Source organism: Toxorhynchites rutilus, chromosome 3 (genome assembly GCF_029784135.1).
Source record: "Toxorhynchites rutilus septentrionalis strain SRP chromosome 3, ASM2978413v1, whole genome shotgun sequence".
NCBI lineage: Eukaryota > Metazoa > Arthropoda > Insecta > Diptera > Culicidae > Toxorhynchites > Toxorhynchites rutilus.
Genome location: NC_073746.1, coordinates 55938282 through 55959726, shown reverse-complemented (window position 1 = coordinate 55959726; position 21445 = coordinate 55938282). Strand labels below are relative to the sequence as shown.

The 21445-nt window shown below is 37.9% G+C and overlaps 1 protein-coding gene across 7 annotated transcripts in view; it reads left to right on the top strand.

Annotated features, from left to right (window-relative positions):
- Positions 1–1856: 1856 nt before the first annotated feature.
- The window catches only part of LOC129779193 (mucin-2-like), a 64932-nt gene continuing 45343 nt past the window's right edge, over positions 1857–21445 (top strand). Inside the window, exons 1-3 of one of the 7 annotated variants that reach the window (XM_055786501.1) lie at positions 1857–2045; positions 2952–3303; positions 19696–19769. In XM_055786501.1, coding sequence (XP_055642476.1) covers positions 3261–3303; positions 19696–19769 — 117 coding nt within the window. In that variant the 5' untranslated portion in view covers positions 1857–2045; positions 2952–3260. Of the gene's footprint in view, positions 2046–2302; positions 2445–2750; positions 2820–2951; positions 3304–19695; positions 19770–21445 lie in introns of those variants that run through there. The other 6 variants (XM_055786494.1, XM_055786495.1, XM_055786496.1 and 3 more) reach the window with 6 other exon arrangements.

Below are 21445 nucleotides of genomic sequence, written 5' to 3'. Positions count from 1 at the left end.
ACATCGTACTTCCAGGTGCAGCATTGACTCGAACCCACCAAGTAGCTCAAGAATTGTCCCGAGTATTCGAATGGGCTGAGGACAAACACTTCGAGATGGCTGATATCTTGTACCTCAGAAAGATTCGTAATGCTGCACTGCAGATGTTCTTGGATGAATAAACTTGTGACGAAAAATTTCCGAATACAAGGTTGTTTATCATGAATTAATATAGGAGGGGCTCAAAATGAAAGGGGTGTAAGTGACATAATCGATTTCTCTACATCGACTTTCTCTTTTGTTGGTCATAACTTAGCTGCAAATACTTTCCCAGCTGTATTTGACAATGTGGAAGATAGGTCAGAACCTCATCTATCGAATTCTATAGCAAACTCAAATTGGAAGGTTTTTGCAGTTGAGTTATTAACTAAAAAAATGATGAAGAGAAATCGATCAAGTCACTTACACCCCTTTCCTTCTAATCCCCTCATATAGTTTGCATTATTTGAAAATGCAAACAACAATTACTTGTATAAAGATGAAATAAGAAAGAGTAAATTAATTTTTCAATAATCAATAGGGACAAGGGCGTTGGAAACTACAAAAGGCTGTCTCTGAAGTTCTTACCATGCCATCTAACATTTTTTGAGGCACACATCTCAACCAATTCAAACGTCTCATCCCTGAAATTTTTACTCATAGCTTGCTGCAGAGCAGCATACATGGATTAACAATTTCAGGTACGAGACGTTTGTATTTGTTGAGATGTGTACCTCGATAAATGCGGGGTGGATGAAAAACCGCAGAGCCAGCCCTTTGTGGTTTCCATTGACCTTGCGCTTAAGAAAATAATATTCCGATGATACAAAGGTGTTAACCAAAGGATTACCTAGGGGTTGAGGGCACATGCAGATGGGGTCAGAAATGTCGTATGCGCCTAATATGTTCACCAATTGACTACTTTTTGGATTCCAAGTTGTTAGAGGTTCAATAATAGAACAGTTACCCGAGTGTATTCGGAACACAACCGGAACAGGTCCGGATCTGGCCTATAACGATCTTGACACTAGATATGACCACCAATGGGCTAGTTTTTAATGATGGGCATAATACGGTTCTAAGTACTGGTTTGATCATGCCCTTTATGTTACCGGAACATGTTCCGGCAATATTCCAGAACCAGTTGACCGATTCCAGCAATTTATATTGGTAACATAAAGGATCATATTATCTTTCTTTTGTTGAGCTTAATTGGCTGAATAAAGGACGAGAAAACTAGAAAACAGGATTTAAGAAAAACCGTTCGTTTTTGGCACAGGTGCCAAACCGTGCCAAAAACGAAACGTGCTAAAATCGAACGGGGTCTGTAGTTGCGATTTCTATGCTGAAAAAATATCAGTTCGGCTGAAAAGTTCATAAATTTCTACTTGACTATCACAAAGCACCATCTTTCAATGGATATGTCAAAATTTGACAGCACTCGGTCGATTGGTTCGTGAGTTACAGCATTGAGAGTGAAGCAACTTTTGTTAATGTGCTGTTTCATCAAGACAATGCACAGTGTCACAAATCAATGAAAACGAAATTGAATTTTGCAAAAAAAAAATAGTTTCACTGTGTTACCTTATAAACTTTTCAGCCGAACTGTTAATACGCGTTATATTGTATTATGAGTATGTGCTTCATTCACATTTATGTGTTTAATTATTTGAAATAGTTCTCTAGACATATTTTCACGGTTCATTTTCCCAGTGTTTGAATATAACATAATTATCTTGCACATCCCTAGTCGGCTGCAGAATCCGCGAGAGCAATCGCGCCGCAAATCATAATTTTTACACACTTCTGCTCCAACCGGTGCACCAACAGCGTCAGACAGACAGCCAGAGTTGTCCAAAGTACCACCGGCGAAAGAAAGCACTCACCATCGACCAGAGAAAGATCTGGCCCAGCCATCAGTTAAACTTGAACTTCGAAGGCGTTCGGGTGTGCCGAGCCTCGGAAATAAAAGCACGCGTTTCGAAAGGGAAAAGTCCGCACGGACAGCTCTTTTGCGCCACAGCCGCGTAAGTCACGACGATTTGATAAGGCGCGTAAAAGGTGCGCGCCATCGCTCATCGACTCTCTGTGTTGTGGGGTTAATCCACACGGCCCGAACCCAACTCCCTACCCACCACTTGTTGGGCTGTTTGGCGGTTGGATAGATACATATGCTCGCTTGTACGAACGGAGAAGAGGTGGAACAAATGGCTCAGCATAGATTTGCTCCACGGTACTCTGCATGCACTTGAGTTTCGATTCGGGTTTTATAAGCAACTAAGCGGTCTTGAAGAAAGCAGGTATCGGCTCCCGGCTCGCTGCAACGAGTTTTTGTTTGCTATTGCCAATGCTAGGGAGGTACTTGTAAAGTGCGCGATTTTCTCCGCAAAACGGCGCGTTTCCATCGACAGAAAGTGTGTGTGTATGTCAGTGTGCTTCTCCGCCAGTTGGAAATATTTTCTCTTGTTTTCAATCAAAACTTGATTTCTTTTTGTGCTGCTCTAGTGATTTAATTAGTTCAAACAGGGTCTTTTTTTACGTACATCTGGTTTCCAGCCTTCAATGTGATTATTTCGGCTTTGACTTGGATAAAAAAGACATTCTCCGTTTTATAGCTCATTTTTCGGCGGTCATCGAATTAATGTATCAACCGCTAGTGTGTGATGTGCCGCTTTTCCTACTCGACTCACCGAAGAAGACAAATATGTGTTTTGTTGCAGGAATATAACTGTTGAACAGTGATAAATTTCGCACGAGTGAGTGCGGTGTTAACAAGTTGGAAAAAGACCACTTTAGCTGCGGTAATTTGTGATACACCAGTGATAAACCAAAAACGTAGCCGAATTAATATGCGAGAATTACTATCAGAGTGATTATTGTGATAACAGAACACGCATTTCATTTGTTGTGTTGTTTCCCATTTATAATTCCAGGAATGCATTTTTTATGTTGAAGGTGTGACCAAAAAGTGACCAATGAAATAAGAAACGAAAACATAGGAATGAAAGATTATTATAATAAAAATGCTAATGTTAACATATTAACCGTGCGACAACAATTGTCTGGTTTGAGAGTGCAAATAATAATTTTGAGAAGAAATAAACTTATAGAAAGATAACGAAAAAATAGTTGATTCATGAAATTATACGTTGTGTGAATTCAAAACAAAAGTTACATCAGTTGGCTCCGATCAAAAGGCGGTGACGCCGGTGTTCTTATTTATAACAGTAGATGAATAAACAATGGGAATAATGAGGCCCCGAGTTGACTTGTGGTTCGTTATCCGTAAGTATGATTGTTGTTGTTTATTGAATTGTTCGTTTATTTCATGTTCAACCATTTTTGGCATACTATACATTTCTTCTTATTAAAAAAAAAGTTGTTGTGGACAAGAATCACGCTTCCCATCAATTGGAATGATTGACCAACATGTATTCAACATCCTGTGGTTGCTATTTGTATCCCTAAACTTCGTTTCACTATGAAACAAAACCATTTTGAATCAATCAAAACCATTCTCAACATACCATTGAACAAAATTCATTTAATTTGAAAAAGTGAATTATTGTTCAATATTCCAGTTTGTTGAGAGTACGAGAGAACGTCGAGGACTACTAACATTACTTCTGTAAAGATCCGTTAACTATTTGCGTATTTTTCAAGTCATTGCCGTTTGTTTTAATCCATGTTTTCATGTTTTTTCCTCTCTCGAACTTAAACGCGTTCGCTCTTAGGAACCATCCAAATCTCCTATTAAGGCATTCAGGAGACTATAGATTGGTTAAAGTATAATCCCCGTTAATTGCCCAGCGGGAGTGTTTTAGGACTCAATCGTTCCTATATATAATTTGTATTGATACCTGTGAATGGAACCAGAACATCGCTCCATATTCCAAACATAATTCTATAAATTCCTATCGAATGAATAAAAAGCACAAACGAGTTTGGCGGTGCCACATGATGTTTTTTGACATTGTGCTTTACTTTTGAACTGCGCTTAATATATGGTTTCCATAAATTAAGTAGTCGATAATCTAGCTGCTAATGAACACGATTTATGATGGAGCAGCTGTCGTTCTGGTAACTCTCTTCGTTTCGATCGCTTCGAAACCATTTTACATTGTTGGAATCTTTTGTTCTGTATATCCGATCACTATGGAATGATGTGTACTACAAACACACTCAGTTCAACTTTTACTTGATGGGTCTCAATATCTTTCGGAGTAACAAGATTCAGTGATAGTTTCGAAACAATCGATACATTATTTATAAAGTACTAGCTGACCCGGCAAACTTCGTCCCGCCCAATATTTGTTTTTTGTTATCAATACCTTCAAATATTCACGTTTTCTTACTAAGCGCAAGTTCGTGGGTCCAATCGCAGAACTGTTCATTGATTAATCTTCTAATCGACCCCATTGAATTTACCTTTTACTAAAAAATTCCTAGTACTTGTACCAAAACTCATCATTATAATATCAGATTATTTCTCGTTCAAGATTTTTCAACAACTTGCAAATAACATGTTTCTCCGTTACATGGAATAAATGTTTGATACAGAAAATATGATAGAATAAAGATAGACACCTCCCCTCTTCTCCCCTTAGCGAGGAGGGAGGAGTGTCTACTCACCGTAGAAACGTTTCGTGCCCCCTAAAATCTTCAAATGCCAAATTTGGCTCCATTTACTTGATTAGTTTTCGAGTTATGCAGAAATTTGTGTTTCATTTGTATGGCTGCCCCCCCCCCCCTTAGAGAGGGGGATGGAGAGAGAGAGAGGAGGTGTATCTAACCATCATAGTAGAGTAGTGTAGAAATTTTTGTTTGATTTGTATGACAGCCCCCCCTCCCCTTAGAGATGAGGGACGGGTCTCAAACTATCATGGAAACCTTCCCAGGCCCCAAAAACCTCAACATATCAATTTTCATGACGATTGGTTCAGTAGTTTCCTAGTCCATAAGAATCAGACAGACAGAAATCCATATATATATATTATAAAGGGTCATCCATATGCGACTTGACAGTTTTGTATCTTCGTTTAAACTTTTTAATGATCTGTCAATGACAAAACGTTAATCTAAATCAACTTTTTTAAATGCACGAACGAGCAACGCTTAATGATTATCAAAAATAACTTTCGAAATCGAAGTCAGTGCTTGCAACTTTAAGAGCGTTTTCTTCAAATTTCGGCCGTAATAATTGTCCCAGCCGGTCCGATATGAAGCGCCGAAACTTCTCCGATTGGGCTGGCATCCGCAAAAACAAATACTATTTGGTGTGGTTTACATGCCGGAGAAGTGCTTGAGCCGTATTTCTTCGTCGATGAGAATGACCATCATGTTACCGTCAATGGAGAGCGCTATCACGACATATTGAAAGATTATTTTTGGCCATAATTGGAAGATCTTAACATCAATGATATGTAGTTTCACCAAGACGGTGTCACGGTGTTACAATGGATTTATTGCAATGTAAGTTTAGTGAACGTGTTATTCCTAGAAATGAACCTGTCGATTGGCCGCCACGTCCAGGTCTAGAGATGGGCGAGCGCACACAAACCGTTCATTTGAGCTGGTTCGACAGAACGAGCGTACGAGCCACAGTTCTTTAGAAACGAAAATGCGGTTCAAAAAAGGTCCGCAGTTAAAAAAAAGAGCCGCATTTGGAAAGATTATCGGCTCAAAAAAGAGCTGCGGTTCAAAAAAGCCGCTTTTCGAAAGAGTTTCGACTCAAAAAAGAGCCGCGGTTTGAAAAAAAACTGCTTTTGGAAAGAGTCTCGGCTCGAAATGAGCCGCTCAAATGAGCTGAATCGTTTCAATGAACGAGCGACTCTGAGCCGCTCACAGTAATGAACCGTTTTGCCCACCTCTATTCTTCATGAAAGACCCGTTAGTAGTATTTATCTAACACAATTTAGTTTGAATGAATCGTACTGGTTTTTTTTCTAGATTTGAATAGAGTATTTTTGCTGTGCTGCAGCTATGAGGTCATTTTGAATGACACACCTTTACATTAAATAAATGCATCAAGAACAATTTTCAGATTCCGCTTAATTGCTTTTGACAATATCTGCGCGAAAGTGTACAACAGCTCTCTAGAATACAGCCGTGGTCGTTGCTATTCATTTTGTAGGTGTCTTGAGTATTCAGCTGCACAAAAACATGTCCATACCTAACATGATTTGCCTCCAAAGTTCCGAGTGGAGAAATAAAAACCCTTCTTCTGCAAAACAGGCGCCAGGAGCTTCTAGTTTTGCCTCGTCTTCGTTGTCCTTGCAATCGGCTGTCCCAGTACAGTAAAATTGAGGGGGTCGCACATAATTGCTTTAAACGACTAAGTCTTTGCGACGTCGATTTTGAGACCTGCTACCTTGGAGCTTTCGGAGAGATCATCGAGCCTCGGTTCGGTCTACTGTGAATAGCTTCATCTAAGATCTCATTAATGATAATAGAGAACGTATATGAACGTACATCTGTTTTTCGGATGGATCAGAGAACGCGTCTTAATGGAACATGCAATTAAGGCAAACCCGGGACTCTCGGACGTCGCCAAAAACACAACTATAACCAAAGTACCATCTGGAGAATCCGTTTGCGAGAAGGTTATCATGATTTCCGTGCCTACAAGCAACCAAACAGGACACTGAAGCCAAATCTAGTAGCCAAAAGGCGCGCTAGACAAGGGTTTGACGAAGTACGGAAGATGCATGCTATGAATAACGAATCGTGGATTTTGGTTAGGCCTGAAATTCGGCAAGGCCACTGCCACAACCGATATTCCCAGCAAATTTAATTTAGTTTTTGCTGATAAATTTTCCAGGAAGTTCTTGATTTAGCAAGGGATTTGCAGTTATGGATAGAAAACCAAGGTTCTCGTCACAAACAAGTCAATGGACTCTAAAATGGATGGGGCAAAATTCCTACAGAAACGTCTCCTTCCGTTTATTAAGGATCATAAGACCCAGTGAAATTTTAGCCAGATTTGGCAAACTTCCACTGATTCGGTTGTACCGGAATATTTTTTGACGTAGAACTACGTCTTTCAGGAAGGGTGCCAAATCAGAAAACAGGTCACGTTTTTATGAATTAAAGTTAACGTTAATAACTATTTTCACTGTGAACGAATTCTCGTGATTTCGAATGCTTATCAGCCCTATTCTGTATTCCGACGGATTTCCATTTCGTTCGAAACCGTAATTTCGTTCGAGTTATAATTTCGCATTCCCTATTTCGAACGTTTTGCCCATTTAATGTTCTAAGAGAAACAGATCGAACGAAATGCAATAACAACTCGAACGGAATACAGAATGAAATTTTATCAATGCGTTTGAAATATTTCGAATCGATCGAAATACAGAATAGGGGTGTATAACTCGAACATTTCTTAACAGATCGGAAAGATGTTTGCATCAATTGATAGGAAATGTTTCTACGCGTCTATCACAATTAATAAAATGTTATTTTTCATGAGATGAATAATTGAATAAGTGTAAAATGTCAAGCGTTATCTAAACGCCTTAACTGCCAAGTATTGATTGGCCCGATTTACGGTTTCCCCAACACAGACTTCAAAATCGATGTACCTTTTGAAATCCGCTTTGCAAATATACATGCAATTCGGGGTTATTTTTGTTCCCACCGAGCTGTGTTTCCCTAACACGGACTTCAAAATCAATGTGCATGGGGAATCCGCTTTGTAAAATCATGCAAGTCGGTGGTATTTTTTTTCCCACCGAACTGTGTTTCCCTAACACGGATTTCTAAATTAATGTGCCTGGGGGAATCCGCTTTGCAAATACATGCAAATCGGGGGTATTATTTGGTGCTGAGTACTTTTGTACTCGCTTGTCGTTGTGCAGACCGGAATATGTTTCACTAAAACGCACTTTTAAACTGAGAAGCCTGGGAAAATCGTCATTTCAGATACTAGAGGTGAATGAACTTTCGCGGTTCGAGAACTACGTAAACATGCAATAATTTCAGAGGGAAATGTAAAATACAATGATCATTTGACAATTCTTCCGTTCACATATTTTGGTAGTCCTATTTACTTGTAACGAAGAACATAATTTATTACAAAAATTTCGATGCATTCTAAAATAATATTCGAAGTGGTAAACAAGTGGATTGCATAATATAATTGCGTAGTTTTACGTCGAAAATATGCGGTCGTGGCCTAGATACAACCCCTTACACGTTTTGAATATTTTTTTCTGAAAAGAACTGAACTGATAAATGATCCGTTTCGATGTCAAAATATATGTGTTGTACCTTTGAACAATCCCGGGATACAACTGGTTTTGTGATTCCGGATTTTATACACTCTGTCCAACTTCTATGAGACCAGGTGATGATCTTACTGATTTGGTTCATTGTAAACAAACAACGCTTCAATTTGTATTCAAGTATACAATGCATGGTTTTCATATATGTGTGTGTGCAAGCACTGAGTGTAGACAATGGTTTTAGTATTTTTCAAGTGTCAAGTGTGTATGAAACCAGTTAGATTTTTCGTTGTTGGTATGTTGAAAACTGAAAAAACTGCTCGTCGGATTTGACGATCCCATCAAGTAGTGCTTAGTTATATGGCGAATCCTCAAGGATACAGTAAGAAGAAGAAAGCTCCACGTAAATCGAAGCATATCGAGGCACACCTAGTTAGGATACCTCAAAATCGCTGATACAAATAAAGCAATCTATGAACTTAAATGTTTCCCCGGAGAAAATTTCGTCAATTTTTGATAAAAAGTCCTTACATCATTAGCCCTTTATTACATTAGTTTTTAAAAAGAGCTGAAAAGATTAAAGCTCCTAATCTTACACCGTCTCACATCGAAAGACGTATGAGTTTTGCTAAAGCTCACAGGAACCAATAGTGGGACATGGTATGTTATGATAAAGAATATTTTCAAAAGAACACATTTTGCTATATACCATAACGTAAAGTTCTTCGATGGAAGATGGCATTTTTTACTTTTAAATTTGCTAGGTTATCTTCAGTTCAGTTCAAAGAAAGTTTAATTTGGATGCTCCTGAAGGTTCCGGCGTGATTTGCGGAAGAGGGAACAATATTTTCTAAACTGGAACTTTGGTGGAGACTCATGCATGATTTGGATGGGATTTTGTGTAACTGGAAAACTCAAGATAGCTTCCACATTCTTCAAAATGAATAGCAAGGATTACATACATGTGCTGGATTCCTCTCTCCCACCATTTTTGCTTGGATATCGTCACAAAAAATCAAATTTCAGCAAGACAATACCGCTATTCATACCAGCAAGGAAACTAAGTAATGGATAAAGAACGAAAAACTTGACTCACTGGACTGGCCGGCTCACTCTCTTGACTTGAATCCCGTTGAAAATATTTGGAGAATCCTTGTACTTAGAATCTACGCTGAGGAAAATCAATACACCACGGTTGATGAACTCTTACCATCTTACATTCGGAGACATTGGAAAATAACGAGAAATCTATTTTGCAGAATTTGGTATATAGTATGCCAACACGAGTTTTTCAAATATAATCGGTTAATAACCTGTTAACCAACAATTTTTACCGATTGACATGGGAATCTGCCGGTTGTTTTGAATTTTTCATTGATAATATTCATGAATTTTGAAATTGTCTTATAAAAACTGCACCGCTGAAATTAACATATTCAAGCCCAAAAGGTAAACAAACGACTTTTGTGAATGAAATTGAAAGACCATGTACTTTATTCTAAGCATTGAACAATGCATGAAAATATCTTGTTGAAATTCTAAATGTTTGTGTTACAACGAAATATATTTAAGGTGGTCTTATAGATGTTGGACAGAGATTATGTTTCAAGCTTTACCGTCAAATCAACACGAATACGTATTTTTTCGCAGCAAATGTATGATCGATTTCTCTACATCGAATCTCTCTTTTGGTCATCACTCCATCGGATTCTATGGCAAACTCAAATTGGAACGTTTTTGCAGTTGAGTCATTAACTAAAAAAAGTAGTTGAAGAGAAATCGGTCAAGTCACTCCTCGCATTCTAAGCCCCTCATATATGACATGCCCAAAACACTAATGTTGAACTAAAAACTTAGTTAAAATGCACTTGGAGTTAACATGCGTCCAAAACAATTGACATGTTCATAGCCATGGGATCGCTGGTTCAAGTAGGATTTATCAAGATGGGACCTTCGAAATTCTGGTTAGAAAATCTGTCGTCAAAGATTGATTTCCGGCTTGCACTCGGGTGTGGTGGGAGTAGCCAAAAATGAGCACTGCCTGTCTCCAATAAAAGACACAATAGCGATTTGACGCCGCTCAATAGCGGCGTCCTTGTCCAATCCCGATGGTGCTCGAGACTTAAAACAGCAGCATCACGAAGGGTATCCTGCGAGGTTGGTAGCCATAAAAAAGTCAAGCAACGTTTCTAACGCAAAGTCTAAGCACAGTTAGTTAGTAAAAAATAGGTTTATGGAATTTTCTAATCGAAATAACATGCTTAGCAATCTTTCCCCAGATTAATTACTTCTAGCATTTGTGTTAATGTCGTGATCGAAGCAGATAACCCTCAATTACCGAGAGTTTTACTTTACATTTATCGTCGTTTATGATTCTTTTCCCATCCTCAATCTCCACAAGATAATGCTAAAAATAAATTAACTGTCGAAAATTTTAGTTGTTGCAACCGCTCTTACACCACCTTCATCTAAACCGTCTGTGCTATAGGTTGTTAACTCGATAAAACTATTAGCGCCTTCTTCCGCTGTTTTCAATGATCTTCTCCCGCTCCTTTCCGTTGTATACAAATATCACATCCCCATCAGACTCATCGGAAACCTGCGCACATATTTGCAGCAGCCCTCCAACGAAAGCCATAACATTGAAACCGGAGTAGATGTTGGCCAAGGTCGAGTACAAGTTTCCCTCTTGTTTTCTTTTTCTGGACTGGTGCAGATCTGTGAAGCAGATCAATTTTTTTTCGATTGTATTGTAATGTGGTTCGCAGTGGTTCCCGATCTACAGTTACTGCTACTGATCGAGCGATCGCGGCGGCTTTTCTCAGGTGCTTCATATATATATATATATATATATATATATTTTTTTTTTTTGATTGTGTTTTTGTATCTTCCCTTTCACATTCTCCAGCTCTTGTTATCATTATCATTATCACCATTATCGAGGTTACCTTACTTACGCGTGGCACCCCGCGGGAGAAACATATTAAGCCGATACCTGGCGGTGTGTAATTAGATACCTGGCTTGCTCAGCGGTCGAAATGATTTACACGGTGCTAGTATTCCAACGACAATCGCGCATTTCAAATCTGTACCGTTTAGATACGATGGTGTGCTTGGGAATGGTCGCATCGAAAAATGAAAAATAACTGTTTTGGATTTTTGTAACGATAAACTACTTTCCGTGGGTATTGTTGAGAGAGCCGCGATTTAGGATATATTTGGGAGAAATAAAACTGTATTGATAGTCGAATGAAAAATAACACACATTTCGATACGAACTTTCCGGACTCATTTAAACAGACGCAATTTAACGATTAGTCATGGAATGGAATTCCATTAAAGGTTACTTACTTTCGTTGGTCTTTCGGTCACAATGTGTTGCCCCTAATTCAGCAAATAATACGGTTAACACCCAGTGTTTTCTCCCTATTACTTCATCTACAAATTATTGCTTGGCTAATCGTTCTATTTAAACCCTACTTTCACTGCCCTACAACAAGTACATCTCACGGAATCTCCCTGCTGGTTTTCACTTTGCTCTATTTTAAAAGTTTTCAATAGTTTGAAGGAATGGATTCCATTTTATGGGGGAATTATTCTAATGCTACATGCTACTTCATGCATTTTTAGTCATTTTTTGTACTCTTCTTCAGTTTGGTATGGATGATACTCCAATACATTCCAATTTGGCGGAATTCCAGAAGGTCGAAGGAGAGGGAAAAATCTCTTTCTCAATGACGTCTACTCCGTTATCAAGATAACAATATTGCGCATTCTTACTGTAGTGGTAATTTACCAAAAACGGCCAAAACATGACGTTGATATATAGCTGTCCGTTCATATTGTTGATTGTGATCAAAATCGGAGGCCGTAAAACTCCATAAAACTATTTTTTTATATCGTGTCAGATAAGTTTGTTTGTTTTTCCATGCGCACACTATTTAAATTCTTTGATTGTTTAGTTTTTAATTCTTCAAACCTTTGATTCTTCAATTTTCTTTTTTTTTTTGTTTTTTTTATTTCTTTTAATTCTTTGATTATTCATTTTTTAAATTCTTTCATTGTTTAATTTAATTCGTTACCGCCGTAGCGATTGTAGTTCGAAAAAGTGTAGCAGGTGAAAAAGTGTAGCAGGGAAAGTGAAAATATCACCTGTCAGATTTTTTTTTTAAAAAAAAAGTTTGTTTTCAGATTTTTTACGATATGTGACTTCTGTTTAGCTGGATTTCTGACTATTTTCTTTTCATACAATAAATATCTATGGGAGCGGAGACCGACACCGATATAGTGCAAATGCCTAAATTACCATATGTTTCATCGTCCATAAAGAAACATTCGTTGAATTCAGTCAACAATTGGTCATACAGTTTTCGGGCTCGCGTTTTTGCCATAGTATTTAACTTTAAGGTCCTATTTGGTTTCCCAATAGTCCGACACTTTTTTGGAGAACTACTGCGCACATTATTGTGAAACCCCATTTTTATCGCCTGATACTTGAAGAAAACATTTCGAATACAAATATTCTGAACTTTATTCCGAATACGTAGAGGAATATATTCCGAGTTTGTAGGTCACATCCCCCTCCGGTTGTCCTGGATTCGCTTAGAAAAATTATGATGTTCTGACATAGTTCCCGGCCCACTGTACCGCTTCGACACCTTCACCACGAGTTTTCATCACTTTCAGACTTCACTTTTTTTTGCAGAACAATTTCTCTTATGTTTTTTTTTTTCAATCCAGGGCATACTCCAAATTTTTTCCACATATTTGAACGGATCTTTAGGAGAAATACATTGTAGACAAACAGCTGAACCGACCCCTAGGAAAACGCTGTAATACTTTTTAACAAATATTCATTTCCTCGGAATGTTGAATTTTTGTATCCAATTTCAAATAAATGGTTCAAAACTACTTAACCATAAGGGGGAAAAGTACTTTTAAGGGTGAAATAACTATTTTTTCTTGAAATGACAAAATGGCACTATTAGAAGCAAATCAGGAAAAAAAATGAAAAACGCGTTATTGCAAAAGGCCGACTAGTTTTGTTTGGTACTGATAGAAGATTAACAATCAACATTTTGCTGATATTGGGCAATTAGTTGGCGTTATGTCGTTGCATTACTCGACACTTTAATATTCGGTTTTGTTTATGTAACGAAGAGCCTAAAAGAATTTAAAATCAGTATACAAACTTAACGACCAAGCTGTAAAAAATATTTTGTGACGAAAGCCATTGATGTATTTTTTACTATTGGCGTTCAAAAACCCCAATGTTCAAGAATTATTTTTTTCCGACCTCCCATTTTCCGGGAAGTAACGGAAAATCAAAAATTGTCAAACAAAAACTGCTTCTTTGATCTTGAAGGACTTTCTATCCAATGACTTTTCTCTACATCACAATTTGTGTTTTTTATTAAAGTAATACTGTAGAAAAGTTTACGTATTTTTGTTTTTTTTTAATAACACCTATTATTTGTTAGGTTATGTACTTTTCGCACATAATTACTTTAAACCGAATTTATTGTCCAAAAATGTTATGCAAAAGTAAATGAAATTGATGGTAAGTGGTAACTAATAAATTAATCTAAAAAATCACCATGTGGTTGTTGTCCAAAGATATGAAAAATTAACAAAGTTACTGTACGATCAGCTGGTCGTTAATGAGTTAATCATTAATTTCCCGAAAAATTCTTAGTGTTTTTTTGGGTCAAAATAGGATGTTCCCAATTCAATAAGGTGTTGCATCTTCATGCACTTCAAGCATAGATAGCTTTATAAGGGGTGAATCTTGATAACGCTCCGCTGTTATATAATTTAATATTACTTTTGCATATTGTACGGCCTCTAACATGAAATTTGACATATACATTTAACGTTTATTGTTGGACATTATTTATTTTCCACTATATTAACTTTCGCGAAAGAAGCATCTTCTGAAGCCAAGAATAAATCCAGCCAATTTTTGAGACCCTGTTATGAAGTAAAGCGTATTCCACTCAAAGCGTTCTGCATCAATCGAACAAATGGTAATCGGTATGGGTAAGGTCTGGTCTATAAGGTGAGGAACTAGAATTTCGCATCGGTTGATACGAACGTTTTTTGTCTTCAACACTAAAGCCACCACTTTCAAAGTGTCCAAACCATTCCCTACATAATCTATCCGATGGTGCAGAGTCACCATAAACTTCCACAAGCATTCGATGCACTTCAGCTGCACTTTTCTTCCAATGGAAACATAAAATCAAAACTTCCCGCTAATGGTACTTATTTTCAACGAAACTCGACATTTTCAAGGCTGAAAAAACTTGTTTTGCAAAACTCAAAAACCCTCTAAACGATATTTGTATGACAGACTTATCACGATTCAGAACAAATCAACTGTCGAAGTCGACTACTTAGGCATCTTGAGCAATATTGTGGAAATGGAACGAATTAAGTTGTGCACCCAATACAAAAAATCGTAATGAAAGAAATAAACTGGTTGTGGTATACTCATGCATACTCGTTCGCGACATTTTTGCTGGATGCGATCTTAGGTTTATGTTTCACATTTCCTCGAATGCACTTGTTGATTTCCCTTTCCCTATAAATAAGCAGCATCCGTTGGGATTAGCTCACAACATGAGCCACACATACTTCACAAATTTTTGTTTTTTCATAAATATATTTATTTCATATTATTTTTGTTCAGTACAAATTTCATAACATATTAAGTGATCAGTTATTGCTGTGCATCTTAAGTTTAGACAAAAATTGCATGGAAAAATGCTTGTTTTAATCATAATTTTTTTAACGTATTTGATTTTTAAACATTGAAATAAACTACTAACTTGATTTAACCTTAACCTATACTTATAATCTTACTGTAAAACAAACAGATTCCGGACAATTTCATGCTCGGAATAGGAGAATCTTTCTCCAAATTTCTGGAAGCATTTCTCAAAGTTCTCATCCAGGATAGCCAGGCAGGCTCTTTCGTGAACTTCCGTTGATCTCGTCCAGGGGGACAAGTTCAAAATGATCTTGAGAAATTTATTTTGAATACGTTGGAGTTCGAGTCTGTGTGTCCGGGCACATTCCTTCCAGACAAAAATCGCATATTCAGTTGCAGGATGTACGATTTGTTTATAAATAGCCATCTGATTCTCCAGCCAAAGTTTAGATTTTTTGCCATTCAGAGAGTACAAAGACCGGAGCAGAATATTACATTTTGTGTTGATTTTCTCAACGTGAGACCAAACAATCAGAGTGAGTCCTAAGTAGACTACTTCCCTGGACCATTCGATAATATTGTACAGAATACTATTAAATATTATACAATAAATATTATAAAGAATACTTGGAACACTCCTGCATCGATATTAAAATGCTCTGAACACACATTATGCAGAGATACCTGAAATTCCCTATCAGAGAGATAATTTCTAACGATCTTGATAAGTTACAATGGAAAATTTGAATTGATGCAGCTTGTGCACCAGGTCTTTTCAATATCCAAAAGCGCCATTGCTGTCATCTTGGACATCGACTTATTCCGATGTATAATATCTGAAACTCTAGTAAGTTGATGAATGATGGACCTCCGCTTACGGAAACCAAATGGTTCCTCAGGAAAGACACCATTCTCATCCGCGAAAGCAAGAATTCGACTCTGGACGCATTTTTCTAAAAGCTTAGAAAGAGCAGTAAGGAAACTGATGGGTCGATAGCTCTCAGGAATAGAAGGATCTTTTCCCGGTTTCAGTAGTGTCTGTCTTTAGCTGTCTTTAGCTAACTTCCACAGCGAAGGGGAGTAGCTTCCAGCATCTATTAAATATTTTCGCTACAAAAGCGAATGCGCCATGACTTTTTCAGTGGCTGTTAATAAAAGACCACCTTCACGTAACCCTCGGACGAAAACAAAAAGGGGTTGGGTGTAGGTCTCTTTTTCAAAATTTGTTGTTAGGGACCAAAAGGGTTTAGAGTGTGGAGGTATCCGTTGGATACATGGCTGAAATTCTCTTATCCTATTTAGATTATTAAATGTTATTTTTTTCCTCTGTCGTCAGTACGTTAATATTGACGCCGGAAGGTGTTTCTCAATTGAATCAAATGTTTTATGATGCTGTCAATTTGGAGAGAGATACTCACCTGATGTTGTTGGACATAGACCGCACTGTCACGAACGATGGCAATCACTTGCTGGAGGGATTCCAGTGCCTCATCAATCTCCAGCCGATCGAAGTTGGTACTGTTGTCCACGATCCATTGGAACAGGACCCAATTGGCACGGTGATAGTTCCGTCGGGTATGGCGTATCATAGCATCATCTGTAGCATCCTATATCAACACCATCAGGTAGTGATCCGATGGTAGCTCATCGTAAACAATTGGATCCTCTGGTAGGGTCATGTTTGACAAGAAGTACTTCACAACTTTTTTCTTATTTTGTTACTTAATCCGGCCTGACCTAACACCGACCATTTATGTACATCGATTTAAGAAAACCGGAGAATGTTGATGTGTTAATATTCAAATATCTATCTGACAAACTCTCACTGATACACTTAAAAATGCTGCACCCGTCAGCTACGCGGTGATTTTCATTGGAAAATATGGTCAAACGCACATTGGAACTTTATGAACCACTAGGACTACATTTTGAATTTATTTTGAAGGTTGAACAAAGCGATGGGATCCGCGTAAGATCATCTATGACGGTTTAAATGACCCTCCAATAGTTATTAATTTATTCTTCTTGTCTTATGCTCTATGCATGGTGAACAATATTAACAGATTACTACAAAGCGTCCGGAATATCACAGACAGAATAATTTATAAAAAATGCTTCTTACTGACACTGTCACTATCGTAGTTTTGTTAATATAAACAAAATTGAGAGAAAAGAAAATCGATGCTTCCAGCTTTTTCCAGGGTTTTAGAAAAAAATCCAACTATTCCAAAAAATCGGTTAGCCTCTTTTCTACTCTCGATGAAAATTCCGGACTATTCCAGATCATTTACTTGTACGTTAACTAAAATGTTTAGTTATCCCAAATCAACGATACGGAACGTCTGCTCATCGTCACGAAACCCGGTAGTGGCATTTGACGGAACCAGAAGCTGTCCAAATATACGGCGGAAATGGCAAGAGCCTCGCCATGCTCTTAAAGTAAGGAAAATGGCTTGCTTGAGAAGTTTCAAGGCACAAGTTGTATCAGTCGTAATCGGACAAATTCCTGGACATAAATTTGAAACCTCGTCCGCTTGGATGAGTGTCCTAAAAGACTGCGAAATAAGAAAAAAGACAAAGCTACGGACTGAAAGTGACACTTCTGTGACTTCTGGAACCATGAATCAAGAATTTTAAAAAAAATAACTTCAGGAGAGAAAGCTGACTTATATGGAGTAGGTTGAACGTAATCAAATTCTGGCTCGACGTGACAAGTGAAAATTGAATTGGATTTGGCTACCACGAGCCACAGGCACTACTTGGAGAGATTCCGATTGTACACCTGGCGAAAGTCGGGAGTTTACGATGGGCCGGACATGTCGCGAGGATGCCGGACGACGGTGCAGTGAAATCCGTTCTCTTCAATGACCCCGCCGGCACCAGAAATAGAGGGGCTCAACGTGCCAGGTGGCTCGACCAGATCGAAGCCGACTTGCGAGTGACGGGACGCTTACGGAATTGGCGACGAGTGGCCCAGGACCGAGTAGATTGGAGACGAATAATTGAGACAGCACGAGCCACCACGGCTCTCAACTGATTATGTATGTATGTATGTAAGGTTGAAACGATGATCTTACAATTAGTGTTCCCACACGTAGAGATTTATCTGGAAAGGTACAGATTTTTTCGTTATTTTTGGTAAAGATTCTGTACGGTACAGAGTACAGATTTTCGTCAAAAAGTACAGATTGGTACAGATTTTTTCCGTCGGTGAAATTTCTTACATTTGAATGAAGGTACATTAAGGTACATGATGACTTTTACGTCGCAGTATTGCTTGATGCGGTAGCTTGAAGTTTGGAAAATAAATTATAGTATGCAATTTAATTCAGAAAAACTATGCATAAGCATCATCAAACACACGAATGACGAATGAAATGTGAATGTGGTATTTGTAGTAAATAAATGAGTATTTTTCATGCTAATAAAGTGAATCTTTCTCTACAATAAATATTTTCGATGGTAAAGATTTTTGGTACATATTTTTGGAAAAAAAAAGTAAAGATGAGAAAGATTTTTTAACCCCTCTGGTACAGATTAAAATTTGGCAACACTGCTTACAATACGCGTAAAACCCAATAATGTTAACAATCAAAACGAAAGACTCGGATACGAAATTCTAATTTTTCATTTTCTAATGCATGTAATAATGTAAAAAAAAGAACGTGTAAAGTGTTCGGATCTTTTTCGTTTCATGTCCTCAAAAAGAAATCATACAATTAATAGTTGGTCATTTATTCTGATAATTGCATTTCATTCCAAACAGCCAGTTTTATTTATCTGTTGATAAAAATTAAACCCCAGTTGTGATTTCTACATCAAATGAATCACATTAATTACATGGCGTGTATTTCGCACAACACTCGTATGCAAAAACCAAAACAGTGAATTTAGGTCAAATCGAGAATTAATATATTTAAGCCCGCTTGTTATATGCCCTCATTACGGGCAGTATTATGTCTGATGTATGTATCTCATTCCGATTTGGACATGCGATCATCACCGACAGCATTCAACAACAACAACACGACAATCAACCGAATTGAAAATTATCCCACCTTTCGCTGCGAATTCTGAGCGCTTTTTGAACTACGGATGCTTCCCATCATCACAGCCACATTATATGTGCCGTGAGATCAAACCATTCAGAGATTTGGCATTGAATCCTCTAATCAAACAATGCTTACGAAAGTCAACCACAGAAATGGAACCCAGACGAAAAAGGTAGCGAAACGGAGTCATAATAATCTTCACCGATTAAAGGGGTGTGATGCAAACGTCGATAGCCGACACGCGAGGAAGGTATCATTCATCACCCCGTGGTGGACCACCAGGTGTATAATGAGAATTGGGGGAAATGGGCCCGAGACAAGTAGTCAGCTAATGCTATCGAACCATCGCATCATCGGAAGGAGGGAGAGAGTGATGATTTGGAAGCCGATTACTGAGCCATATTATCTCGGATAATGGCTGCCGCTGGGAGGGAAGATTAGCAAAAATATTTTTTTTGCCGATTTCTTGGGAAACATCGAGCGTGGAAGGTTCCCCCGTTGCGCACAATGGCACTCTAATGACACACTTTAACACTGTGCAGCTATCTTTTGTGGCATCATGTGAATGTGTCAAAAGTTCACATGCGTCTCCGTTGGTAATGCAAATTTCAATGCTGCAAAGATATAAATGCAAGTCTAGCGATGGTAATTGCGTACTTATTGTTATTTTCTCTTTATCTTTTTACAGGAATATGGCTGCTACTAATTAGTATCAAGAACAGTCAGTGTGAGAATGCTGAACCAAGAGCATTAGATTTGTCAGTAAGTATCCGTTAAACGCTTTGAATATTTATTTTATTGTTCTCGTATATTATCGCGAGAGAAGCGAACATGGAATGGCAGAGTGGGAATGGAATTGGGAAATGTTATCCAGTTGGAAATATGAATTGTATAACATCTTCCCATTATTAGCGAAAAAACACCGGAATGCCTCAATTAATTACCAACTCTTTAATTAGGCTCTTTCCGTTTCTATCTTAAACACATCTGGAAGATGTTGGAATCAAAAAATAATAATTCCGCGTTGCTTATGACAAGCTGATTAAATTCATCTGCATGGATTGTTCGGGTAAGCTATGAAACAACATTTTTCGCTAAAACTTGACTATCAGCTTAACGACAAATCGATCGAAGATGAAATAGTGATCAATACTAATGGTTGGAGGGAGAAGAAAGATCACCGATACGTAAATCGATTATGGATTTTTGATCTCAGATTATTTAGTTCCCGGAAGTTGAACAAACGCTTCTGAAATACGTCAAAAAATCAGAGCAATGTTGACAATCATCACTTCCAGTAGCATTATTTATTTTTAAGAATATTAAGTTGATTTTATATGGAAAAAAACTGTTTTAACATTTTAAAAATATACGGATACGGATCTTAAAGATGACGAGTTTGGGGGAAGATGCATTGACAGAACGCCAGTTAAAGCTCTACGACTATAGTTGAAAAAAGGGAAGAGAAGGATTTAATATCAACATTTTTCAACAGCAATAGTCTTATTAATTTTTTATCGTAACTTTTGATTATGGAAAACTGAATTAAAATTTAATCAATAATAATAGCAAGTAATAATAACAGTCCAACCATATTATGTTCAACAATACAATCTTTTCTCATTTCCTCTTCGGAGCATCCGGAAATCGAACATATTAGTCCAAACACACAGTGCCACTAAATGCGAACGAACAAGTGTCACTGAATAAACAATTAGACGTCGACATTTTTACGTTCCAAGCTAGTCATCACCATTTCTCGACTCGGGGCATTCACTTGCCACTCGTAAACCAGAAAACATTCACCAGGAAGCTGAAGCGTGCAGTCGACAACTGATCTGAATTTCCCGCCGGTGCTTTTATTTTTGGGTTTGTTTTCATTTCACAATGTTTTTTTGAGCATTCCGGCCTGCCGGCCAGAAGACATCCCGCAATATAACCTAATGTGCTGCTGCTAAGCGCATGATGATGGACAACGACATACCGGATATCCTCATCAATGATTTGTACCCGCGCGCGCATGCCGTTGCACTTGTGATTCTTCTCGCGCATGTCTGGCGGAGGCACCTGTCTTCAATCACTTTGGAGTTAATGTCCGCGCGCGGTCACAATCGGTCTGCAATTGGTAAATTATTGTGCGAAATTATTGGCGTGGTCGCTAATAAGCCGAAATTAACGACCGCGAAAAGAGCGCTTTCGGATGGTTTTCGTATCTATCAGTATGGTAAATTGTGAGGCTTTTTTGTTGTTGGACATACGATTTACCATTTTACTTCCTATGGTGGCTGACAAGTACAAAAATGTTTTTGAAAAAAGTGATAACGTTCTATTCATCCGTAAACAATGCTATGGTCCAGTTTAAGAAACGCCTCAAACAATTATCTATTTTATCTTCATTACAACAATGTTTCGAAAGTTTGCATTTTACTTTTCAATTA